This window comes from Sorex araneus, chromosome 6 (genome assembly GCF_027595985.1).
Source record: "Sorex araneus isolate mSorAra2 chromosome 6, mSorAra2.pri, whole genome shotgun sequence".
Taxonomy (NCBI): domain Eukaryota; kingdom Metazoa; phylum Chordata; class Mammalia; order Eulipotyphla; family Soricidae; genus Sorex; species Sorex araneus.
The window spans coordinates 26,289,651-26,317,071 of NC_073307.1; the positions used below are offsets into that span (position 1 = coordinate 26,289,651).

At 44.8% G+C, this 27,421-nt stretch overlaps 1 protein-coding gene across 1 annotated transcript in view; it reads right to left on the reverse strand.

Moving 5' to 3' along the window:
• The window catches only part of SEC24A (SEC24 homolog A, COPII coat complex component), a 67,525-nt gene extending 50,003 nt beyond the window's left edge, over positions 1 to 17,522 (reverse strand). The window contains exons 1-2 of the mRNA XM_055142576.1: positions 17,170 to 17,522; positions 1,711 to 2,205 (exon numbers count right to left, since the gene is read on the reverse strand). Of these exons, the coding sequence (XP_054998551.1) occupies positions 1,711 to 2,205; positions 17,170 to 17,266 (592 nt within the window). The 5' untranslated portion in view covers positions 17,267 to 17,522. The remainder of the gene's footprint in view (positions 1 to 1,710; positions 2,206 to 17,169) is intronic.
• Positions 17,523 to 27,421: the final 9,899 nt, after the last annotated feature.

The following is a 27,421-nucleotide window of genomic DNA, read 5'->3' on the forward strand; positions in this document are numbered from 1 at the left end:
CATACAGTGCCAAAGATATACTCAGGGCCTCACACATGCTAGGTAAGTGATCTATGCCCCTTGAGTTATCTCCCCTGCCTTTAGGTGATTTTTAATGAGAAACTAGACCTACTGATTATGATTTTGAACTCTGCCAAGGGAAAGCCCTTACAGTGCTCACAGTAAGAGCTCTATACTCAGAGATTGGGAGCCTTATGGGTGCTAGGGATCGGTCAGTCACATGCAAGGCAAGCACCTTACCCACTGTGCTCTCTCCGGCCCCAACAATTTTTCTATTCACTCTTTTCATTTGTTTTTTGGGCCAAACTCCTAGCTCTGTGCTCAGGGATCACTCCTGGTATTGCTCAGAGGTGCCAAGGATTGAACCCACATTGGCTGTGTGCAAGGCAAACACCCTCCCACCATCTATCCATCTTTTCAGTCTGGGAAGTTGTCCTCCCACGCTTTTTCACATACCAACTGTCTATCCTTAATACTCTTGACAGATGTGTCTGTTCTCAGCCTCTTCCTGTTTCTTTGATGAGATTATTGGTTTTCTATCACCCTGTGAACTTTGTGAGCACTTTATATATGTCAGATATTAGCACTTTATCTGATGTATGTGCTACACCTACTTAAATAGTAGTTTAGAGGCAGGGAGCCAGTTCAAAGGGCAGGAACACATGCCTGGCATTTGTGAGGTCCTGAGTTCAATCCCTGCATCACATGCACACCGTCACTCCTTCATGAAGCCTAAGCAGTGAATCATCTGACTGACAGTGTATAACCACTAATTTTAATACCAGAAAGTGAAAAACAATGAAATTATTAAATTAATCTACTCTTTTGGGGGAAAGAGTGCGGTTTGGGGCCATACCTGGAGGTGCTCAGGAGATCATATGAGTGCTACAGAATTGAAACAGGGTTGGCAGTTTGCAAGGCGAATGCAGTATTTGGGTCCCTTAGACAAATCTACTTTTTAACTAAAAACTGAGGTTAAAAAACAAATTGGGAGCTGGAGAGCTAGCTCAGAGCGAGCCATCCAGCACCACATCACCCCTGAGCACTACTGGGAGCAACTCACAAGCACAGAGCTGAGAGCAGCCCCCAAGTACTGCCAGATGGAGCCCAGGAACCTGCAACCCCCACCCCACCCCCAAACACACCAATATCAGGAAAGGGCAGAGGCTGGAGAGAGATCTCAACAGCTGAGTACATGATTTGCATGCAATGAGGCATGAGTTTAACCCTGGCAACATATGATCCCCAAAGTACTAAGAGAAATGACCCCTGGGGTCACCACACACCTCTAGATGTGGCCCCAAAAAATAAAACAAGAAGTTTAACAGATGTAGCTCAGTGGCAGAGTTTATGCCTTATATAGGAGATGTTTCTGGCCCCCTGAGTTATACCCTAGGCAGAGAAGAAACAAGCAGCAAACTCCATAGCAGAGGTAAGGGCCTCACTTTTTCTGCCACCTTTCCTCAAAGGAGTCAAAGTGCTGAGCCCTGGGTTCAAGTCCCAGCACTGCAAGGTCCACTGAGCAACACAGGTAGCAACCCCTGAAACAGTGATCCAAGAGTAGCCCCCAAGTAATGCTGGATGAGGCAAATAATCAAATAGCAAAGAAGATCAATAAGAACCATTAGTCTCTCATAACTTCTTAAGGCTCAAAACATTAATTCAAATATCGTATGAAAGTTTCCCATCTTTACACATTACGACCTCTACCTGATTTTATGAAGTTGTTTTGAAGTGAAGGCTCTCCAGAAGAAATATACTGATGACTTGGAAAGTTTGTATTCCCAGACACCGTTGTTTGGGATGACGTATGAGGAATATGATTTGTCTGTGTTCCTGGGGATGGATAGTTATATTGCCAATTCACAGGTGGTGGTACATTCACTCCAGGAAGAAAGCTACCAGAAGGCATTGGTGTAGCAGCTGGATTCTGAGGAGTAGGTGGAGGAGGCATTCGGGGAACAGAAGCACTATGGAGTGGGGCTGTCACTGGATTGGAAGCCACAGGTGGTCTATTAATAGTCTGCCCATGTCCCTGATAATTACTCAATGGAGAAAAAGTCTGAGAACCACCAAGGTTAGACTGTCCAGAAACTGGATTCAAAGTCTTTGCTGGCATTAGATGAGGGTAGGATCCTGGAAGCTGAGAATTATATCCTTGGCTCGCTGGCACTTGTGAGGATAACAGTGCATTTTGGACAGGACCTTTCAATAAGAGAATAAAAAGAAAAATTAATCAGGCAAACAAAGTATTACTTTATAAACATATACAATTCAACGATAAAAAGTCAAATAATCCAATTTAAAACTGAGCAAATGATTTATGCAGTTATTCAAATATTTTCCAAAGACAATATACAAATAACCAGGAAGTATACATATATACTTAACATTATCAGTCATTACAGAAATGTAAATCAAAACCATAATGAGAAATACCTCACACCAACTGGATGGTTAAAATGGAAAAGAAAAGTGGTGGTGGTGTCACAAAGACAGTATTGCGGTTAAAGCACTTGCATTATACACAAATGACCCCAGTTTGATCCTCCGCACAATATGTGAAACTTTGAAAACAAATTTCAGACATACACAAAAAAGTAAAGGAAGGAAATGACCCAAGGACCAGACCAAGCAATTCTCAACTAGTCAGCATGTCACTGTGTGTGCGATCTTGTGGAAGTGGCATGGGAATACCTGAGAGACCACAGCAGAGCTTGGGGGTCTTCAGGGTTATATCCAGGGATGCTTGGGGTACCATCTGGTAACAGGAATCAAATCTGGTCAACTGCATGGAAGGTATGTGCTTTAACCCCTTTACGCTCTCTCTAACCCAAACTTTATACAATTTCCCACACACAAAATAAAATGTCGTGCCCCTCCCCCCACTCCCTACCCCCAGCACTGCTGAACAAGAGCATCATACCACTGGGGTCTCTAGGTATCACCAGGAGTAATCCCAACAATGATTTAAAGAGAGAGTCAACCCCATGAAACAGAGTGTCTACAGAGTTCCCAAACAAGGAACAACATGTGCTGAAGTTCATGGTCATGAAAAGGCATTCTGAGGGGGTGTGGTGTCACCAGCAGATCAACCTGTACCTGCGGGGCAAGTGCATCAGCAGCCTGATGGTGCCTTCAGGCTTCCAGATATCCCAAAACTGCTGCTATGCCTTTGGCCAGACCCCAACAGCTTGGGGCTAATTTACCAAGAAATTAAACAGCCAAAATTTAGGCATGTGGAAGCCATACCCACAAACCACCTCCAGCTCAGCTATATAGGCTCACTTATTGGCCTTATTTCAGAGACCCATAAATCTCAAAATAGATCAAAAGATGCAGTTAGGGCCTGTAGCACAGCGGTAGGTGAAAATCCATGACTGAGATTTCCAGGCCCCCTTGGATCGGGACTGGGCCTCCTCAGTGCACCAGCTCCCCAATTTTCCAAGGTGCACCAGCTCCCCAATTTTCCAAGAGCTTGACAGTCACACCCACAGAATGCCCCCGGCACCATGCAATCTCATCAATGACCAAGACCCAGACTACAAACTAAAGCTCCCAGAAGAGAGCACCACAAAATGTCCTGACCCTGCACCAGGCTATCTTCACTGGGGCACCCCAGAGGGGGGCGAGTCTCCCTTCCCGCCCCAAACAGAAGCCCAGCAGCCGAAAACCTTCACAACCCAACCGCAGCCATGTTCAAGGCCACTCTCCACACGCTTGGACAACCTCTCCCAAGAGAGAATGAGCCTTACCCAAGAGGGGATGAATCTCACTGGAGAGCAGACCGGCCGGAAAACCCACGTACATGGGAACCCATGACTGAGCTCTCCAAATCCGCTTGGATCGGGACTGGGCCTCCTCCCCCCAGCTCCCCAGTTTTCCAGTAGCCTGGTAGTCATACCCACAAACTTCCCCGCTCCCCCCCCCGCACCATGTAATCTCATCAATGGCCAAGACCCAGTGACTATAAACTAAAGCTCCGGGAAGAGAGCACCACAGAATCTCCTGACCCCGTGCCAGGCTGTCCTCACCAGGGCACCTCGAAGTAGAGCGGGTTGAGTCTCCTTTCCTACCCCAAGCAGAGCCCTGGCAGCCTAAAACCTCCAGAGCCCAACCACCGTCATGTTCAAGGCCACAAGACCTACTCTCCACATGCTCGGATGACATTTCCCAAAAGGGGATGAGCCTCACTTGAGACGGGATGAACCTCACTGGAGACCAACTGGCCGGAAAACCCAGGTATGAGGGAAGATCTCCAAGCCCGTTCGGATCGACACTGGGCCTCCTCCCCCCAGCTTCCCAGTTTTCCAGTAGCTGGGCAGTCACACCCACAAACTGCTCCCCCCGCCCAGTGCCATGTAATCTCAAAAGTTTAGTTTATAAACTAAAGCTCCTGGAAGAGAACAACGCAGAATTTTCTGGACAGTATATTCTATCCATAACAAACAATACAGAACAGATTGTCTAGCATTGCCTTTTCGGCAAGTTTGACTGGTGGTGAGACTGGTGTCGAAATACTGAACGTAACCAAAGTAGAGAGTATGGGGGAAATTGTCTGCAAATAGGCAAGGAAAGGGTTGGAATGGGAATGGGGGGGGGAAATACTGAGGATTTTGGTGGTGGAAAAGGTGCACTGGTGAAGGGATGGGTGTTTGATGATTGTATGATTGAAACTCAAACATGAAAGCTGTGTAACTGTTTCTCACAGTGAATAAAAAAAGGGGTGGGGGGAAATAGTAATAAAATAATAAAATAAAATTAACATTTTGAATAAAAAAAGAAAAAGTAATGTGGAGTTCATGCCCAGTTCAATCAGCTTAATCAATGGCTGAATAAATAGCAATACTCCTCCATTATAAAAAAAAAAGAAAGGAGAAAAGAAAGAAACAAAGAAACAAAGAGAAAAAAGAAACAGAAAAAAGAAAGAAAGAAAAGGCATTCTGAAAAATGTTCAGTATTGATAACTCAGAGAGAAACGACTTAAGTATCTGGAATGAAGTAGGAGCTGAGGACTACAGATGGCCGATTAATGATGATTGGCCTGACTTACAATATTTTTACTTTAGAATGGTACCAAGATAATATTCACTCAGTTGAAATAGTATTTTGAGAGCCAGAAATGTGGCTCAGTGGTAGAGCACCTGCCTTCTAAGTTTGAGGTCCTTGACTCGATCCCTAACAGTAAAATAATATTTCCAATTTTGGTCTTTTTTTTCTTAGACAAACAATATGGTTTTGCAATTCTCTGTCACAATGCTGGAAGCAGCAGTGGGCTAAAATGGCCAGTCGGGCACAAAATAAATCACCAGTGCAACTAACCAATCCGCTAAAGGGTACTGGTGTGTAGCCAGCATTTTTCACATACAGTATATCCTTTTTGGGTGGGTGGGGGTGAAGCCACACCCAGCAATGCTCAGGCTTACTCCTGGCTCTGTGCTCAGAGCAAGCAAGCATCCCATCTACTGCAATATCTCTCTACCTCCTAGCTCATCTTCTCTTGAATGGATTAGTGTTGTAGACTCCTTTTTGGTTTCTAAGCTGCCTCCAATCCTCAAGATCTTTTGTAAGCAAATTTATAATGCCTTTTAAGAGTACCCACTTCCAAAATATAAACTTCTTAAGTATGTACAGACGCATACTTAACATGGTCTTATCTCTGGATAAACCCATGGTCAACTAAAAATATCCCATAAGTAGGGGCCAGAGAGAGATAGCACAGCAGTTAGGGTGCTGAGTGTGAAGCTCCCTCCCAAAAAAGTAATGTATAAAAGGTTTGTGAGAAACAAATTCAGTCTCTAGGTGAAACAGGTTTTACCAGGGGCTGGAGCAATAGCACAGCAGGGAGGGCGTTTGCCAGCATCCCATATGGTCCCCTGAGCACCGCCAAGGGTGATTCCTGAGTGTAGAGCCTGGAGTAACCCCTGTGCATCGCCAGGTGTGACCCAAAAACCAAAAGAAAAAAAAAACAAAAAAAAAAGGTTTTACCAGTAAGGAAATGGGAGAATCAAATAGAAATGGAATTTTATACGGAAAATAAAATAAGATCTGAATAAGATCAAATAATTTTTAAGTTACACTTCCACCAGAAATATATATAATATTTATACTGAAAAACCAAACTAGGGACCCAGAGCAACAGTATAGAAGGTAGGGTATTTCCCTGCATGCAGCCAACTTGGGTTCAATCCCCGGCACCCCCAATGGTCCCCTGAGCACAGCCAGAAGTGACTCCTGAGTGCAGAGCCAGGAATAATCCCTGAGCTTTGCTAGATGTGACCCAGAAAGCCAAAAAGCAAAACAAACCAAAAAAAGCCCTCAATTATCTCATCTACAAAAACGACAAAAGTGTGATTAAAATTGGTCAGCTTGGGAGCTGAAGTGATAGTATAGCGGGATAGCGGGTAGGGCTTCTGCCTTGCAGGCGGCCGACTCAGGTTCGATTCCCAGCATCCCATATAGTCCCCCAAGCACCGCCAGGAGTAATTCCTGAGTTCAGAACCAGGAGTAACCCCTGAGCATCGCCAGGTGTGACGAAAAAGAAAAAAGAAGGAAAAAAAAAAACTGACCAGCTTTGGGGCTGGAAAGATAGATAGTAAAGTGGGTAAGGCATTTGACTCACACGCCTGACCTGAGTTCAACCAGCACCCACATGGTCCTAAAGGGGCTGGAGGATAGGACAGCAGGTAGGGCATTTGCCTTGCCTGGTTGATGCCTGGCATCCCATATGGTCCCCTGACCACTGCCAGGAGTGATTCCAGAGTGCAGAGCCAGGAGTAATCCTGAGCATGCGGGGTGTGACCCCAAAACAAAACAAACACAAAATGGTCAGCCTTTTGTAACAGATTATAAACTTAAGTAATCTAAAGGTGTAGAAGTACTACAATTTATCTTAACCCTCAGGTCTCTAGTTCAATAAGAAATATAGTCCTGTTAGCATTGTGCTGAGCTAAGCTATGTCAGAAAGCCTATATATACACACACACACACATATATACATATATATGTACATATATACACATGTACATATATATTCTCTTAAATATTTTTAATTGGGGACTAGACAAATGTTACCAGGTAATGTCCTTGCCTTGCACACTGCTGACCCTGGTTCAGTCTCTGGGACCTCACATGCCAGTACACCCTGAGCACTGCCAGGTATGGCCCAAAACAGAAACAGCAACAACAAATCTTTAATTGGGGAATGGAGAGACAGTTCAAAGAGCTGAGTTCATGCGTTGCGTGTGGGACGCCTGGGTGAGATTACATGCACCACATGGTTCCTTGAACACTGGCAGGTGCTACCACCAGGACCTACCCAGTAGTAAGCCCCAGCACATGTGTGGTGCAAAGCCCAAAATAAAAATATATGTATGTGTACAGTGCTAATTTGATTTCTTTAATGCTCATATTATGTGTGTGTGTATATATATATATATATATATGTACAGATATATATATATTTTTTTTTTAAGTTAACCATGTCCAATACTGGAGCGATAGCACAGTGGGTAGGGAGTTTGCCTTGCACGCAGCCGACCCGGGTTCAATTCCTCTGCCCCTCTCGGAGAGCCCAGCAAGCTACCAAGAGTATTTCACCCACATGGCAGAGCCTGGCAAGCTACCAGTGGCATTCGATATGCCAAAAACAGTAACAAGTCTCACAATGGAGACATTACTGGTGCCTACTCAAGCAAATCGATAAGCAATTAAGCAGTGACAGTGATGTCCAATACTTACACAATGATCATCTAATATCAACCAATAGATATAAAGATTGAAGGCTAAATGTGAATAATACTTTTAATAGATAGCACTTGTATTTTGTTTTCTATGGATATTTATGGAAATGTGGCCAGCTAAGAAATGATCAGAACTGAAATGGTGACTTTTTAAAAAATTATTTTTTTAAATTTTTGTATCTATAACATATATATATATATATATATTTTTGAGGCCCACCCAGTGATGCTCAGGGGTTACTTCTGTCTCTGGACTCAGAAATTAATCCTGGTGGTGCTTGGGGGACCATCTGAGATGGTGGTACGGTCATCCCAGGTAGGCCATGTGCAGGCGCTGCCCTCCTGCTCTGCTAGCTCCCTGGCAGGCCCCCGAACAAACTCCTCTTCACAAAGCCCTGGGTCCTCAGAACAGCAGACTGTCCTAACAGTGTAAACTGGTCTTGTCTCCTAACCCTTAGACAGACCTCTCACATGATCTCAGAGCAAACTGCTTTGGCACAGGACGGCCATCAGGTCCAAAGGCAATCTAACTGTAGAGCTGTGTAAGAGTGCTGTCCTGCAGATCAGGTTCTGATCAAACGGGAGAAATGGAATTAGATAATCAAATTTCATGCAACTTCGCTCCCTCTCCTCTTGTGAAAACTGAGACAGACTCAGATGAAAAACGCCAATAGGAACCCGGATGTAACTCTAGCTAAGATTTCCCTTGCACCATAAGGTCCTCTCAGCACCAGCATCTCTGAGTGTAACTCATAATGGTTTTTTTCTTTTTCCCTTTTTGGGTCACACCCGGCAATGCACAGGGCTTACTCCTGGCTCTGCACTCAGGAATTACTTCTGGCGGTGCTCAGGGGACCATATGGGACGCTGGGATTCGAACCCGGGTCTGCTGCATGCAAGGCAAACGTCCTACCCACTGTGCCATTGCTCTAGCCCCATCCTAATGGTTTTTTAAAAAGTGGCCTGAGTCTTGTAGTGTGATAACCCTCTCACACGTTAGCCTCCTGGATTTCGCTAGACCAAGAAAGAATTTCAGTTTTTCTGTTTTCAGTTCTGGGGATACCAGGTGCATGAAAACTACTCCCAGCTCGATGTCCAGGGCAGTTCCTGGAGGTACCTCAGGTAGAGCCAGGCCTCCGGCATGCAAAGCATGTACTCTATCTCTCCTGAACTATCTTTGGGGTATCTGTTTGTTTTTGAAGAAAGAACTTTGTATTGATCAGGATCTCAGACCCCTGATAAAACTGGTCAGAGGAGGCTACTCAACAGAATCCTTCATTACCCTACTGAAAACCACGCCACTGATGAGGTTTCTTCCCTACTTTCTGTATGTAGAGTGTATGATTATTTTGTTCACTGGATGTTCCTTCAGCTGCACTTGCTTACTTGTCCCCCACCTCATATATATGCATGATTTTCCCTGGTGTCAAGTGTTCAAATCTAGACAGATCACTGGTTATCTACTGCATAACCTTAGGCTAGTTGCCTAGCCACGCATCTTAGTCTTCTTTTTTTGTGTTTGTTTTTGGTTTTTGGGCCACACGTGGTGGTGCTCAAGGGCTTACTCCTGGCTCTGCACTCAGGGATCATTTCTGGCATGCTCAGAGTACCATATGCAGTGCCTGTTAACAAACTGTACTATATGGCTCCACCCCTCATCTCAGCCTTCTTATCAGTAAACTTAACAGTTCTTCCTCATAGGGTTGTTGTGAAGGTCAAAAGTGATGCTCTGGACTGCACTCATTTGTGGAGTATAAAATAACATCACATGAGGCTGACACCCAAGGACCGTAGATACAAGGGCCAGGGGGATTGCCCCATAGCTGGACAACTGCTTCATGAGTGGAAGGGAGAAGGCAGATGGAATAGAGAAGGGATCACTAAGAAAATGATGGCTGGAGGAACCAGCTGGGATGGGAGATGCATGTCAAAAGTAGATAATGGACCAAACATGATGACCTCTCAGTGTCTGTGTTGCAAACTATAATGCCCAAAAGTAGAGAGAGAATATGGGGAATATTCTCTGGGGGAGAATATTTCCCACCCTCCGAGGCAGGGGGAGGGTGGGAAACGGGGGTTATACCCGGGACATTGGTGGTGGGGAATGTGCACTGGTGGAGGGATGGGTGTTTGATCATTGTGAGACTGTAGCCCAAACGTGAAAGCTTGTAACTATCTCACGGTGATTCAAAAAAATTTAAAAGAAAAAAATTTTTTTTAAAGTGATGCTTCTAATGTACCTGCACAGTGACTGAAGAGTTAATAATAATAATAATAGCAATAAATAGTACATATAATACAAATAATATATTATATAATAATATAATCAACAAGAAATATTAATTACTATTTGTTTGCCTGAAAATCCCAGTCCATCAGCAAACAAGAAAAGAAGCTCAATGCATTAAGTAGAGGTATAAAAAGAGTCTTATGGGTGTATAAAGTTATTTGCACCACTGAAAATATTAAAGCGAGTACAACCTGCAACAATCAGTGTTATGACTATATGCAATTTTATTCAAAGTCTGCTCGGATCATGACTAAAGATTTCCTCTTATCAGGCCCGGAAAGATAGTACAGAGTGTGGGTAAGGCACTTGCCTTGCAAGGCACTGACTTGGATTTGGTCTCTGGCACCACGTATGGTCAATCCCCAGAACACTGCCAGAAGTGACACCTGAGCACAGCCAAGTGTAACCAAAAACCAGACAAAAAAATCTTCCTGTATTAAATACCAATTATAAACATAGTTAATATCAAAGTAAAACTGGTAGAGCTCTACATTTCTGACATTTATTTCTAAAAGAGTTCTAACACAAGTCTAGCATTTGAATTTAAAAAAATTCACATATTATTTTAGTTGATAACACTGTGCAAAATCTACCCCAGACCGAATGAAACAAAAAGGTACTCTAGTATTATTAAGAATAAATATGAGACTGGAGAGATAGTACAGCGGGTAGGACATTTGCCTTGCATGAGGCTGACTCAGGTTCAATACCCGCGCCCCACACGATCTCCCAATGGTCCCCAAGACCCACCAAGAGTGATCCCTAAGCAGAGAGCCAGAAGTAAGCTCTGTGCACTGCCAGGTGTGGCCCAAAACAATAATAATGAATACATGGGGCTGGAGTGATAGCACAGCGGGTAGGGAGTTTGCCTTGCAAGCTTGACTAGGGTTCAAATCCCAGCATCCCATATGGTCCCCTGAGCATCACCAGGAGTGATTCCTGAGTGCATGAGCCAGGAGTGACCCCTGTGCATTGCTGGGTGTGACCCAAAAAGCAAAAGTAATAATAATAATAATGATGAATACATGTTTAGTTACCTAATTTTTAAAATAGCCATTTCCAGTCCAAAGAGATAGTTAACCTGAAGAGGGGTTAAGTCACTTGCTGTGCATGTGGCCAACCCTAGTCAATCCCTGGGACCACATATAGTTCCCCAAGCACTTTCAAAAATGATCCCTAAGCAAAGAGCCAGCAGTAAGTCCTGGGCACAACGGGTGCCACCACCCAGCCCCCTCCCCCCCACACAACCCCCCCAAAAAAAACCAGAGATGCCCATTTCTAAATTTTTTTTTCAATAAGACTGGAAAGTCCTAAAATGTGCTAGGTGGGGCCAGCAGTGGGTAGGACACTTGCCTTGCATGCTGCCAAGCCGTGTTCAATTCCTGGCATCACTTATCGTCCCCGAGTACTGCCAGGAGTAAGTCTAGAGCACCACTGGATATAGTCCCAAAACAAAAACAATTTTTTTTGTGGAGCACCACACCTGGTGGCGATCGGAAGACCACATGGGATGCTGGGGATCAAACCTATGTCGGCTGTGTGCAAGGCAAATGCCCTACTACTGTACTATCACTCCAGCCCCCCACCTCTCCCCTGCCAAAAAAGTTTTCTAGGTACCATGTGGGGAAAGATGATACACTCATAGGATTTACAATTGAGGAAACACAGACATTAAGGAATTTCCCCTGTATCTGTCCCAAAGACTCCAGTACAAGGGGTCTGCAACTGTGAACAGTACAGTACATTATATATACTATAGCTTTTTGTTCCCCACACACAACTATAATTTATAAATTAGGCATAATAGAAGATAATAACAATAGAACAATTATAGAGATATGAGATATACTAGTGTGTGTGTGCATGTGTTGGGGGGAGGGGAGGAGGGGCACTTTTTTGTTTCTATGTGGGCCACACCCAGCAGTGCTCAGGTCTTGCTCCTAGCTCTGCACTCAGGGTCCACGTATGCAAGGCAAGCACTTTATCGCTGTACTATAACTCCAGCCCCTGACTGTATTTTAAAAAAAAAAGTACACTATAACAAGAGAATCTGGGTGGTAGAGAGGATGAAAATTGACTTTCATACACTTAATTTGTATGAAAAGAAGCAAATATTACATAACTATTAAAAAAAATCTAGTTTCTAACTGCTTTGGGCAAAATGATTCAAATAATCGAGGGGCCAGAGCAAAGTATGATTCCTGGTACCCCATATGGTTCCCAGAGGCCCATATTGGGTGATCCCTGAGCACAGAGCCAGGAGTAAGCTCAGGTATGGTCCAAAACCAAAAAAATTTAAAAAGATTTAAATAGTTATTGAAGCATCTAACTAAATGTGGAAGCTGGAACAAATGTATAGCAGGTAGGGTGTGGCCCTAAACAAACAAAGTTGAAGTCAGGGGTGCAAAAGACAGCTCAATGGGCTTGACAGTTCAAAGCTTGCATGCAGGAGGTTCCATCCTCAATACTTGAATGGTCCCCGAAGCACCACCGGGTTTGCCCATCCTCAGAAAGAGGGGGGGGTTCCCCGCCCTAGGAGTCATTATTTGCCTTTAGCCTCATTACATGATAGTACATGGAAATGAACAGCTGCCAGTTCAAATAAACTTGCAGTTTCATGATCAATATTTGCAAAGGAAATGTGTACATAAATCTACACAGACAGAAAAATCTGTCTAGACAAACCTTGGATTATAAACAATGCAACAATCTATCAAAGAAAGAAATGTCTTGATGTGTAATTGTTTAGTATGACATTGCAATATTAAACCGCTGATAGAAAAATAAAAAGGGTTTTCATTAAGGTTTTTGCTTTAACCTGAAAATATCTTAAGATTCGGGACAGAGCTATAGTACAGTGGGTAGGTGCTTGCCCGCATGCAGCCAACCTGAGTTTGCTCCCCAACATCATTTGGTCACCTAAGCACCACCACGAGTGATCCCTGAGCACAGAACCAGAAGTAAGCCCTGTACACCCCCACGTATGGCCCCATAACAAAAAACAAAACCATAAGAGCAAGTGGCTGGGGATGTACTTCACTTGCCTTGCCCTGGGTTTAATCTCCAACACCACGAACAAAAAAACTTTTGAAACATCTACACATGATTCAATTTAACATGAACCATGCCATACCTTGCTTACACTGCAAGCAAGCCCAGAGTATTGAATTTGTACATAAAATGTATAAACAGATAGATATGGAGGAAGGGGGGTGCTTGGGGCCAGACCTGGTGGTGCTATGGAGCTACTCCCAGCTCTATGCTGGGGAACTGTTACTGAGAGGATTTGACAAGCAAGCCATCAGACCCGGGTTTCCCTGTAGGGAAAACCCACTGAGCTCTCTCTCTGGACCTCTGACACAACAGTTAAGCAGTTAAACTAAGAGTTAAACTGGGTTTCCTGTTTATTTAGATTTCTGGGCCACAACCAGCAGTGCTCAGGGCTTACGGTTCTGTGCTCAAGGGTCATTCCTGGTGGGACTCGGGGAACTGGAGATCGAACCATGGGTGCTGGGATCAAATTTGGGTTGGCAGCATAAAAGGCAAGTGCACTGCCTTTTTCTGGCCAACCTAAAAGTTGTGGTTGTTGTTTTAAATAACGCCCCTAGACTTCAGCATTGAAGTTCAATGGGCATTTTAGGGAAATAACACCCCACACCCACAATTATCTACTACATTCCTACTTTTTATTATTAGGGGATTGAACAATAAGTGAATCTACTACATAGGATACTACCTATTTTCCTGAGAATACTTCTACAGCAAGCTTCAGAAATAGGACTATTAGGGGCTGGAGTGATAGCACAGCGGGTAGGGCGTTTGCCTTGCATGCGGCGGACCCAGGTCCGATTCCCAGCATCCCATATGGTTCCCTGAGCACCACCAGGAGTAATTCCTGAGTGCACGAGCCAGGAGTAACCCCTGTGCATCGTCAGGTGTGACCCAAAAACAAAACAAACAACAACAAAAAAAGAAATAGGACTATTAAAGGGAATTTTTTAAAAAAGGGACTGTCAAAATTGAATCTTGCTTAGTTTGCTTTTTTGGTTTTGGGGCTGTATCCGCTGTGCTCAGGGGCTACTCCCAGATGGCGCTGGGGTTCAGAGGACCATACCACAGCAGGACTCGAAGCTGAGCCTCTTGCATGCAAAGCATGAGTTCATCAATCTACTGAGCTATCTCTCCAGTCCCTCAAAACTATATCTTTACAGGGGATAGGGTAAGGCATTTGCCTTGCAATCAGTCAAGCCTGGTTCAATCCCAGCATTATGTATGGTACCCCAAACATACACCAGGTACAAACCCTGAGCACAGGACCAGGAACAGCCAGTGAGCTACTCGGTGTGGCGCACCCCCCCCACCCAAAATAGTATGTAAATAAAATTAAAACGGGGAGCCTAGAGAGAGCTTACAGTGGATAAGCCCTAAGCCTTGCTGGGGTCTGGCTGAACAGTAAACAGTATATACAGCAGGTACAGCGCTTGCCTTGAATGGAGTGGCTGACCCAGATTTGATCCCTGGCACCCCATATGGTCCCCTGAGCCCACCAGTAGTGAATTCTTAGTGCAGAGCAAGGAGTAAGCCCTGAGCACAGTCAGGTGTGACCCAAAAAAAGCTTCTGCCTTGCACATAGCTGACCCAGGTTTGATCCCCAGCAATGAATACTGTTCCTGAGACATCCCGAAGCACTCCAGGAGTAAGCCCTAAACGATGCTGAGTGTAGCAAAATGATAACAGTAAGTTGATTTAATTTTTAAAAAATGAATGTAGGAAGATAGCTTAAATGGAGGAATACATCCCTAGCATATTAAAGACACTGAGTTCTATCCTAGGCACCATCCATCCCACCCCATCCCCAGGACTGTTGGGTGTGGCCTACTGACCCTCACCAGGTTCACACTGTAACATTACTGGAAGTGATCTCTTAATTTTTTTTTTTTTTACTTTGGGGTGGAGGGCTTGGGGTCACACCTAGCAGTGCTCTAAGACCATAGGTGGTACTAGAGATCAAACCCAAACCTTGATCTTTCCTAGCACAAGGAAAGCGCCCCACCCAGTGTACTATAGCTCCAGTGCTGAATAACATTTTTACAAGGATATGCATTTTGTAGTTCAATAATTTTCTCCCTTATCTGGGGCTGGAGCTATAGCACAGTGGGTAGGGCATTTGCCTTGCATGCAGCTGACCCGGATTCAATTCCCAGCATCCCATATGGTCCCCTGAGTACTGCCAGGGGTAATTCCTGAGTGCAGAGCCAGGAATAACGCTGAGCATCGCCAGGTATAACCCAAAAAGAAAAAAAAAAATTCTCCCTTATCTGGATGCTCAACTGGCTCTATACAATCTGTGTACACGGACTTTTTTTTCTTACCATCATTCATCATTCATATTCCCAAAGACAGGACACTGTAGGTGTGCAATAAACATCTGTTGCACTGGGTCAAATCAACAAAGTGCTAGCATCTCCAATATAGTAAATCACAGTATAATGCCTTTCACATTTAAAGATTATGAAAACTACACTTTCATGGAAACTTATTAATACTAATAGCAGTTTTGCCATTTAAAGTTCATGAAGAAAGTGCATTTATGCATAAGAAAAAGCCATAACCTTAGATAGCTTTTTAAGCTAAACTATTTATGAATAAAGATTATTTACTTCATATTTCATCTTTATGGGGTTGGAGAGATAGTACAGCGGGTATGGTGCTTGCTTTGCATGCAGCCAACCCAAGTTCGATTCCTGGCATCCCATATGGTCCCCTGAATACTGCTAGGAGTCATTTCTGAGTGGAGAGTCAGGAGTAACCCCTAAGCATCCCCGGGTGTGACCTCAAAAACAAAAACAAATTATTTCCATCTTCAATAAACATATTGATAATTAGTTTAGAATGAAATTACCTAAATCTTTACCATAAATGTGAAGGCATAATAGGTTCAAATTAAACCCCATTTCAGTGAGTACCCACACTTAATTCTCTTCTGCCTACTCAAAGACATTGTTAAAAGTTTTTTAGAGCCTTCTTTGTTAAGAAAAACAGTAGTCTTCTCTTTAAAAAAAAATGCAAATGAGCAATCTCGAAGAATGCCTATATTCTCGAACTTCACAGTAATCCTGGATTGTACTGTACTTTAAAACATTCTACTAGTTTTATTTCCATAAACCAAAAATCCCCAAGTAAAATGAGTAACTTGACAGGGCTGCCGATAGAAAATGTCTTTGTTAGAACTCTAATAAGCAAAATCACACAGTCGGACACTTGGGGAGGAACCCTGCTAGAAGTAGAAGGCGGTCCAGCGCCAAACGCCTCTGCCACCTGTACACTGGCGTCAAAGGCGCAGACCTGCGTGCGACCGCTTTCCCAGGTAACCCAACACTTCCTCGAAGCTCCCCGCGCATCCCACATCTGAGATAGTGCAGCAGGGAGTGCGCGTGCCTTGCACGCGGCTGACCCGGGTTCGAGCCCCCTCCCCGGCACCCCATATGGTCCCGAGTCCCCAGGAAGTGATTCCCGAAGCAAGCACCGCTGCAACCCGGCCCGAAAACAAAGCCGACCCACTGAACTGGGGATGGCCTGAGGACAATTCCGAGCAAGGCAACTGCGGAAGATGTGCAAGGCCCCCGACAGTCACCCCCTCCCATCTCCGCAAATTCAAAATCTGAGCCCCCCCTCCCCACCCCCCCAGCCCCGCTTTAGGCATCCCCACCACCAGCAGCAGCCAAGGCGGGCAAAGCGGCGGAAAAAGGAACGCATCGCAAGCTGGACTCTCCGAGGCACAGGGGTGCGGGGCGGGGCGGAGGGGGGGGCGCATGGCCGGGACACGTAAACAGACACCGTGGCTCCGTGGCTCCGTGGCTCCGTGGCTCGCAGGCTGGTTTTGGCCCTGCTCAGACCCGGACCCGCCGGCCGGGCCTCGCCAACGCGGCTGCCGAATGAATGAAGGAAGGAACAGGAGACCCTGACCCAAAGCGGAGCGGCAGGCGCCGCCTTCGCCTCCACCGCGGCCCCCGTGGCCCGGCCCCAGACCCCACTCCCCACCCCGGGCCGGGAGGTCACTCTCTCCTCCTCGGTCTCCTCCCGCGGCGGCGGCGGCAACCAAAGGTCAACTCGCGCCCGGCTCCGAGCGGCACTCACCGTTGGTGTAGACGGACCCCGAGGCCAGGCCGGCCCCGTTCGGGGCCTGGAGGCCGGCGGGCACGCCGCCGGGGGCCGGGATCCCAGGCTGGGACATGACGGTGGTGGCTGCCGGGGCCGGTCGCGGGCTGCGCCAGCGCCGGGCGGAAAGCTGGAAGCGGGGCTCGCGGCTTTAGGACTCGAGGTGGGGCGCAGAGCGGGCAGCGCGTCAGGCCCTAGACATGGCGTTGCATCGTTCCCAGCCCGCCGGCCGCCGCAGCCGAGCCTGTGAGCCGAGGCCTGCGGATCCGGCCGGCCGAGCCCAGGACGCCGGGCTGGGAGGCGGCAGCCGAGCCTAGCGAGGAGGGAGGCCGAGACCGGAAGTGTCTGTCAGCCGCCGCCGGCGCAGGCGCAGTGGGGACACGTGGCACTTCCGGCTCCGGGCTCGCGGGCCGCTGCCGCTGGTCGGTGTCGTCTCCGCGCTTGGCTGGGGCGGCCTCGGGGCCACCTGACAGCTTCGGGTGTCCCGACCCGCCGCCCGGAACGCGCCCGGCCTCGCCTGCCACGTCACTGGCTCCCACGGCGGGCAGGAAGTGGCGTGTGTCACCGGCACGGAAATCCCCCGCCGCCGTGAACGTCATCGGGGCCAGGTTCCTAGAGCCGTCAGGCACGGGGACCGGTTTCGGCAGGTGACAGTGGCTCTCCCTCCCCCGGGAGCGTCCCGAAGACTTCCAGCGAGGGCAGGCGTCACTGTTATGGCCTGACACTGTACCCCGGGAGCCGAGCCAAGCTTGGTTGTTTTGCCTTGTTTTAAAGCGGGGTTTTAAAAAAACAGTAATAACGAATACGTGTTATAAAAGTCGAATCAGATCGAGGAGTCGGATCTGATTCGGAGTCGGAGTTGCTGGAGCACACAGAAATGATGTTAATAATGTTGAAACTCGCTGATTCATAGCACAGTCACGCTGAAGTTCGTCAGCAGCACATTGAAGAACACATTTAAGTATCAGTTTTGATTTCCTCCTTTAAGGTTTTACAGTAAGATAAAAACTTATAAACTTCCTCTCTGGGCAAGTGGGCTGCTTCGTTTTGTTTTTACTTTCAATGCCAAAGACTGGTGGAAACTGCAGAGATTGAACAGCATAGTTTGTTGATTATTTGAAACAATCATAGCTACTTTCGGTGTATTTAGGTTTGCTGTGAGCTGATGTTAAAACTTCTTTAAACCACAGATTCGTACTGTTGATAAAACGGGTTTCTCAACTGTGAAGTACGTTTCTTTCTTATCAAATATCGACTATGAAATATTACATTATATACAAAAGGAACAAAACTGAACCACAGTGTTCAGCCTAAAAAACAAACAGAAAGAAGTCAAATAACTGTTACATTCTATCCAAAGTCTATTTTTATCCTTGGCCTCCTAATCTTAGTAGAAATATATTTGCTCTGTGTAGAATTAAACAAAGGCCTTTGTACAAGGTACAAATACAAAGGCTATTTTAGGATGAAGATGATACTTTTAGTCATAGTGTTGTCACTTAAATTATTCCCTATAATAAAATCCCAAGACATATGTCCCAAGAAATCTTAAAACACACACAAGACACTAGCTTCTGGATGTTTTAAAGAGAAAACAGATCTCAAAGAGAAACTGATCCTTTCTGAGAAGACAGTAAATTCCACTGGAAAGAGTACAGTAGGCAGGACACATTCCCTGCACATTAGCTAACCTTGGTTCATCCCTAAAGAGACAGTAAGAGAGTGAAAGAGAAGAAAGCAAAATATAAATGAAGGCCACGCTTCAAAGGAACAAAAATTCTTTGGCTTGTTCTCTAAGTTACATTAGTTTTTGTTTGGTTTGATTTTTTGCACACCCAACAGTGCTCAGGGGCTGGCTCCTGCTCAGTTGAGGGGAATAGGCTTTACTTCTGGTTGTGCTCAGGGGACCAAGTAGTATGACTACAGTAAACCCAGACTTCCTGCATACAAAGCATGAGCTCCAATCAACAGGTTTGGGCTGTCTCTCCAATCCAGTTTTGTTTTCTTTTAAGTGCAACTCTCTTCATTTTGAAAAATGCAGCTCCTTATCAATCTAAGTTTGTTGGCCTTGGCATAGGGGTTTACTTTGGCTAAGCCAAGCTCTTTTAGACTTTGTTCAGTTTAAGCAATAAATGTGTGTTCAAAGATTTAGTGGACAGGGTCAAGCATTTGAAAAAGCAAATAAATAAGTGGGATGAGGAAACAGCTTAAATGGCTGGATCCCGCAGCACTGATAAGGCACCCATCACTGAGCTGGTCGTAATCCCTAAGCACAGCCTCGGTGGCAGAGCACAGGTCCCATGTGCGTGAGACCCTGAGTTCCGTCCTCAGCACATACACAAAGGAAATAAACTCATTGGTTAAATCAGCTTAACTATCAAAATGTCTTTTTTCTATAATTTTTTTCACTCCCTAAATTTGTTACTGCTATTCCACACAACCAAAGTCTTCCCCCAAATTGTTTTACATTTTAAATACAGTCAGCTTTCAAACGTTGAGGAGAGGTCCCAGACATGTGGTTCAGTGGTTGATTCCATGCCTTGCAAGAGTGAAGCCCTGGTTTCAAGACATGCTTCAGTGAGCTGGAGTGTGTGCTTTGTGTGCAGAAGGCTCAGGGTCACGGTCTCTTGAACACCACCAGGAGAGACCACTGAATACTGAGCCAGTCCCTCAGCGCTTCTGAGAGTGATCCAAAACCAGAAAATGTATCTACACATATACAGTGAGGGAAAAAAATCACTTAGCATTTGCCTACCCTTATGAAAAAATATTAGTTAAGTTTAAATAATTTAGGTGACTGGCCAGAGAGACAGTATAGCAGGTAGGAATCCAGGTTCGATAACTGGTACTTTATGGGTGATACTACATAAAATAATAACTCGTCAGGGGCGAGAGTAGTGGGTAGGGTGCTTGCCTTGCACATAGCTGACTGGGTTTGATCTCTGACACCCCATATGGTCCCCCTGAGCCCTATCACGAGTGATCCCTAGCACTGCTAGGAATGGCCTCAAAACAAAAATAATAATAATTTAGGTGAGCGGCCGGAGAGACTGTACTGAGATTAAGAGTACTTGCCTTGCATGCAGCTGATCCTAGTTCACTCCCCAGTACCACTTATGAGCACTGCCAGGAGTTAACCCTGAACACCCGCTGGGTGTGGCCCCTAAAAAATAATAATTTAGACAACATATTTTTAAAAGTTATATTTTATTTATTAGAGGCGTGGTTAAGCTCACATCCAGCAATGCTTAAAGGGAGCTCCTGGCTTGACACTCAGGAATCACTCCTGGGGGTGCACCAGGATTCATATTGGATGCCAGGGATCGAACCTGGGTCAGCAAGGTGCAAGGCCAGCACACTCACCACTGTATTGATTTGGCACCTAAAAAGTTTTATTCTTATATTAAGTATCATCCATACATTGTTAAATCCTCTAATCATATAAATGTGAAGAAAATATTATTGTTACTACTGGTTACTAATATATTGATGTTCCTTTTTGTTGGGGAGAAGGGGACCATATGCAGTGCTGAGAATGAAACCCAGGTAAGCTGTGTGCACTGTACTATCTCTCTGGCGCCTATCTTATTTTTTTTGTTTGTTTGTTTTTGGGTCACACCTGGCGATGCACAGGGGTTACTCCTGGCTCTGCACTCAGGAATCACCCCTGGCGGTGCTCAGGGGACCATATGGGATGCTGGGATTTGAACCCGGGTCGGCCGTGTGCAAGGCAAACGCCCTACCCGCTATGCTATCACTCCAGCCCCTATCTTATTTTTTTTAATCCTCATTTTTTCAGAACAGGACCCTCTGCCACCTACCCACACATACATACATATGTGTATCTGATTTTTTGTACGTTATTTTCAGTCTTCAAATTTGTTTAAGAAAATTATACCCAAAAAAGTGTCTCAGTCAGGAGACAGCTGTGTATATAGATGATTCCATTAAATGTGATCATTTAGACACAGAGGGTGATAGGCATTCCTAATAAAGTTGCCACTATGCATATGTGGACTTAAGCTCACACCAGGGCCTCTCTGCCTGCCTACTCATGACTATTGAATTGTTAGTTAATAAACACAAGATCTTATTATTTTTAAATTTTAAACAAAAAATGGTTTCAATTACAAACAGGTTTGTTCTGAAACTCTGTGGTCTCATTATTGTTTGCTTCTTTGTTTGTCTGAGGGTCACACCTGGGCCATGCATAGGGGTTACTCCTGACTCTGCTCTCAGGAATCACTTTTGGCAGGAGCTCAGAGAACCACACAGGTGCCAAGGATCAAACCTGAGTCAGCTGTGTGCAAGGCAAGCAAGCACTCTACCTGCTGTATTTATTTCTCAAGCCCTGATGTTGATCATACTTCAGTGGAATCAGAATCCATGTGTATCTTGTCAACTGTAATCCATTTTTTGTTTTGTTTTACTTTTAAGTCAACCCTGACAGTTCTTGGGGCTATCTAGAGATTATTGTTTGGGAATTGCTCCCAGCAATTCTCAGGTAACAGTGTGGTCCTATCATTGCCAAGCCTTTCAGTCTCTCATTCTGTGTGTGTTTTGTTTTAGGGTCACTAAGTAAATAGTGCTCAGTATTTACTCCTGGCTCTGTACTCAGGGATCACTCCTGGTGGGGCTCAGGAGAGCATAGATCAAATACAGATTGGCTACTTGCAAAGCAAGTGATAACGGCTGTACTATCGCTCTGGCCCACCACCCCCTCTTTTTTTTTTTTTTTGGCTTTTTGGGTGACACCCGGTAAGGCTTAGAGGTTACTCCTGGCTCTCCACTCTGGAATCACTCCTGGCGGTGCTCAGGGAACCATATGGAATGCCAGAGATCAAACTGGGATTGGCCATATGCAAGGCAAACACCCTACCTGCTGTACTGTCACTCTGCCCCCCCTCTCATTCCTTTAGGCTCTTTTTAGTTATTAAATAAAGACCTCCAGGGCTGGAGTGATAGCAGAGTGGGTAGGGTGTTTGCCTTGCACATGGCCAACCCGGGTTCAATTCTCAGCATCCCATATGGTCCCCAAAGCACTGCCAGGAGTAATTCCTGAATGCAGAGCCAGGAGTAACCACTGTGCATTGCTGGGTGTGATTAAAAAAAAGCCCCCCCCCCAAAAAAAAAGACCTCCAAAGTTGTCAGGGAGATAACAGACTAGAGAATAACCTTTGCATATAGGAGTATATACAAGTGTATGTGTATGTCGGGTTGAACCCAGACATACACATACACATACACATACACATACACATACACACTGCCACAGTGACCCCTGAACATTGAGCCAGGAGTGCTCCTGAGCATTGCCAGGTGTGGCTCAAACACTAAATAAGGTCCCACCAATGGTACCTGGGGGCAACCAGAGCTTCATCAGGCACTTGGGAGTCCAGTGGTACCTGGAGTGGAACTCTGAGCCTTCCACATGCAAAGCATGTGCCCTTCTTTCAACCCTCCTTTAGGTTCTTAATTATTATGTTACATCATATGCTCTGAGGTGAACCTAGCAGCATAGCAAAAATAGTGTCATCTTATGGTCAGGTCCTATGACGTCTGAACAGAATGGAGGTACAATATCAAATGCTAACTCCTTTTCCTTTTCTGTCCCCAAGTAGGTCTCTGCACTATCCTCCTCTACAAACACCCTTGCGCCATAGTAACAGAGATAAGAAATAAAATTTCACTCTAAACCTCTTTTTTTCATACTTTCCGACCAATAACCTAAGTAGTTTTTATATTCATTGACTAATTTTCTCATTTAACAAATATGTACTATCTTCCATATGGCAGATACTCTAATAAACACCAATAACTAAAAAAAATAGACAAGGTCATTTCTGTGGTTTCCAGTGGAGGAAAAAAAGGGAAATAAAAAAATATCATTTTGAAGTTTCAAGTTTGGTAAAAGCTATAGTAAAATCAGTATTGAGAATGGCAAGTGACCTGATTTTGCTAGGATGATTCAGGCAGGAGGTGACATTTAAGCTGTACTCTAAAGGATGAAAACACTATCCTTAAAGAGAAGGAAATAAGGTCCTGGGGAAAGGGGGAGCATTTCTCAGGGTCCAGAGGCAGGAATAAACTTGCTGTGGTGAGCCAGGCAGAACGGAGAAAAATTGCCCAGAGCACAAGGGCCTTATAAGGCCTTACACATGCATAAGCCTTATAAGGAGTTTATTGGCTTTGGGAAGCAGTTAAAGAATTTTAAACAGAGTAATCCCTGGCCGAGATGATGGCAGCCTACAGTCAGGTGATTGTAATAGAGATAAAGACAATGAGTCTCACTAACCCAGGTTGAATCTTTGGACTTTGCTATGTCCTTTACTTCTGTTACCAACACGTCATCGATCATGAAATCTTTAGGTTCCAACCTTTATACTTACACATGATTCCCTATGTCTTTCCTTTTTTCTCCTTTCTTTCTTTCTTTCTTTCTTTCTTTCTTTCTTTCTTTCTTTCTTCCCTTCCTTCTTTCTTTTTACCTTTATACATAGTTTATTTTATATTCAAACAATATATAAAGATGCAACCCATAAATTCAACTTTGAAAAAAATTTTTTGTATTTTACAGGAAAATAAAAATTTTATTAAAGGCACATGATCTCCTCGCTTCTAAATCACTGTGCAACTGGAGAAATAGCTGTTACCGGAAACATCAAGTTACACAGTGCAGTGCCAATCCAGGGACACACAACTCAATTCTTACCCGACTTATCACACCAATCAAGTTAGGTCAAAATAGTTCAAAATAATTAGCTCTCAACACAAGAGCCCACTATAATTTTCAGAGAGTTTAATGAAAAGAAAAGGAAATCAAAAGTTATTTAAGCATCACAGATTGTTAGTTCCTTCTTGTATTTTCCTTCTACAACATTAAGAAAGTATTTTACAGCAAAGGTGTTTTATATAACAGTCAAAGTTTTTATCAATTATTTGTAAATGCTGCAATATTCAACCAGTATGACTTTATTTTCTCAATGCACTTTTCTATTTACAACAGAATTTTCAAGACTTATATAAGTATACCTGTCAGTGAAGGGCTAACACTGAGATACAACTGAACATCTATACTCACTTAAGCTTTGGAGATAGCAAGGCAGACGCACTTTCAAACCTTTCCTTTGAAGGAACTAACATGAAACAAAATGAAACAATGATTTCAAAATTCTGAGACTCCAAAGGAGATTTTCAAATGCCTGTATAGAGATGGTTTTCGACAGTAGGATTTTTAAGAAACATCTTCCATGTCCACATCCTGTTGTAATTTCTGTAACATTTTTTCTTCCAGCTGCTTTCCTTTGTCTGCTATAGGTGCAAGGATGAGATGGATATTTTGCTTTACTTCCTTGATATCCTCCACTTTCTGTAGTTCTTTATGTTTCTTCAACCTGTTCATTATAAACTTAGCTTGCCGCTTCTGCTTGATCTCTTCGACTCTCTTCATTGCATCAGTTGTCTTATTCCATAGCTCTCGCTGGTACTTGATAGGTTCATTTCTTCGTTTTTCAAATTCAAATGAATTATACACTGTCACTCTTTGCTGGCCGCTTTCCTTTTTTTCTTTGGAGGGGGGGTCACATCCAGCGATGCACAGGGGTTACTACTGGCTTTGCACTCAGGAATTACTCCTGGCGGTGCTTGGGGGACCATATGAGATGCCGGGGATCGAACCCGGGTTGGCCGTGTGCAAGGCAAACGCCCTACCCGCTGTGCTATCGCTCTGGCCCCGCCGGCCGCTTTCCTGAAGGCTTTCGCCCACCTGACTTTGCGAGGGTTGCGCTTCTTCTTGAAGTTTTTATGACACTTGGATTTACAGAATCTGAACACCTTCGGGGTAGATGGGCCCAGAGCAGAAGTGATGCGCATGCTGGCCCCCCAGGACGCGCCGCCGCCTGCCGCCCCACGGAAGCCTCTTTCTTTTCTTTTCTTCTCTTTTCTTTTCTTCTCTTTTCTTTTCTTTTCTTCCCTCTCTTTTTCTTTGTCCTTTCTCTTTCTCTCCTTATCTCTTTCTCTCCTTCTTTCTTTCTTTCTTTCTTTCTTTCTTTCTTTCTTTCTTTCTTTCTTTCTTTCTTTCTTTCTTTCTTTCTTTCTTTCTTTCTTTCTTTCTTTCTTTCTTTCTTTCTTTCCTTCCTTCTTTTTTGGAGGGATGTTTGGTCACACCTGACGATACTCAGGACTTACTCCTGCCTCTGCACTCAGGAATCACTCCTGAAAGAGTTCAGGGGAGAAGATACGGTGCCAGAGCTCAATCCCAGGTCAGCCTTGTGCAAGGCAAGTGCCTTACCCATTGTACTACTTGACTTCCTATTTCTCTGTCCCCTGACCCAACCCATATTATCTCTCACCTGCGTAATTGCAATTATCCCAGCCTTGTTCCAGATCTCAGCTTTTGTTCCAGAACAACCCACACACTTGCTGCTAGAGCAAACTTTCAAACACACGCTAATCAGGAGCTGAAGAGATAGTACAGCAGGTAGGGCACACCCAGATTTGATTCCCAGCATCACATAAGCTTCCCCCAAGCGCCACCAGGAGTAATTTTTGAGTGCAGAGCTAGGAGTAACCCCTGAGCATCACTGGGTGTGGCCACAAACAAATAAAAAAATCCCACAATAGCCATGTTCTCCTATCCAAGTACTAACCAGGCCTGACCCTGCTTAGCTTCCGCTCTAGCACTCTGAGGCTGGCATGGCTGTAGACAATGCTAACTATCTTCCTATTCCTCTAGACTGTAGTTTGGGAGTCCACTTCTCTGATTGTCCACTCAAATTTATCTACATTTTCCTTATTCACCCCAATTAGAAATTTAGAATGCCTATATGTCTGGCTGCTGTAAATAATGCTGTAGTAAACATAACATGGGATCGTGTATATATTTTTCAACTAATGTTTTTTTTCTCTTCAATAAAATACCTAGAAATAGGATTACTAAATCAGATGGTAATTCTCTTTTTCAGAGGAGGGGTAGTAAAGAGGAGCCACCTGTCTCTTTTTGGAAGGGCGTAGGATGGGGTTAGGCCATACCTGGTTGTACTCAGGGATCACTCCTGATTGGTTGCTCAGAGGACCATATGTGTTGGACATAGAACCCAGTTGGCTACATACCAGGCAAGTGAATTACCTGCTATACTATCTCTCCAGCCAGAATCAAGTGTCTCTTGCATACAAAACATTCGTTCTACCACTGAGCCATATCTATTTTAAACTTTGGGCACGTTCTGTTTTGAAGTCACTACATCCTTTAGTAATTTTTCTTCCTTTACTTTATGCTACTCTGACATTCTTCTCTCTTCTCTCACTCTTCCGAAATAAAACTTTTTGGGACTGGAGTGATAGCACAGCAGGTAGGGTGTTTGCCTTGCATGTGGCCGACCTGGGTTCAAATCCCAGCATCCCATATGGTCCCCTGAGCACCACCAGGGATGATTCCTGAGTACATGAGCAGGAGTGACCTTGTGCATTGCTAGGTGTGACCCAGAAAGCAAAAAAAAAAAACTTTTTTGTTGTTGTTTTGGGCCACACCCCGTGATACTCAGGGGTTACTCCTGGCTCTGCTGTCAGAAATTACTCCTGGTAGTGCTCAGGGATGCTGGGGATTAAATTTGGTTCAGCCACATGCAAGGCAAGTGCCCTACCCACTGTACTATCACTCCAGTCTCTAAGTAAAACATGTTTTTTAAGTTTTTGGATCACACTGGCAGTGCTCAGGACTTACTCCTGGCTCTGTGCTCAGGGATCACTCCTGGTGGACTCGGGGACTATCTGGTGTACTGGGGATCAAACCAGGGTTGGTCACAAGCAAGGCATACACCCTCCCCACTGTACTATTGATCTGACCCCTCTAAATAAAACTTTATTTCACACACACACACACAAAAAAAACAGGGGTCAGAGAGGTAACATAGTGGGCAGGGTGCTTGCCTTGCATGTGCCCAACCTGGGTTCGATCCCTGGCAACCTTTGTAGTCCCCAAACCTGCCAGAAGTGCAAATACTGGAATAAGTCATAAGCATTGCTGGATATGACTCCAAAGCAAAACACAAAATCACACGAGGGTCGGGGCTGGAGTGATAGCACAGCGGGGAGGGTGTTTGCCTTGCACGCGGCCAACCCGGGTTCGATTCCCAGCATCCCATATGGTCCCCTGAGCACCGCCAGGGGTAATTCCTGAGTGCAGAGCCAGGAGTAACCCCTGTGCATTTCCGGGTGGGACCCAAAAAGAAAA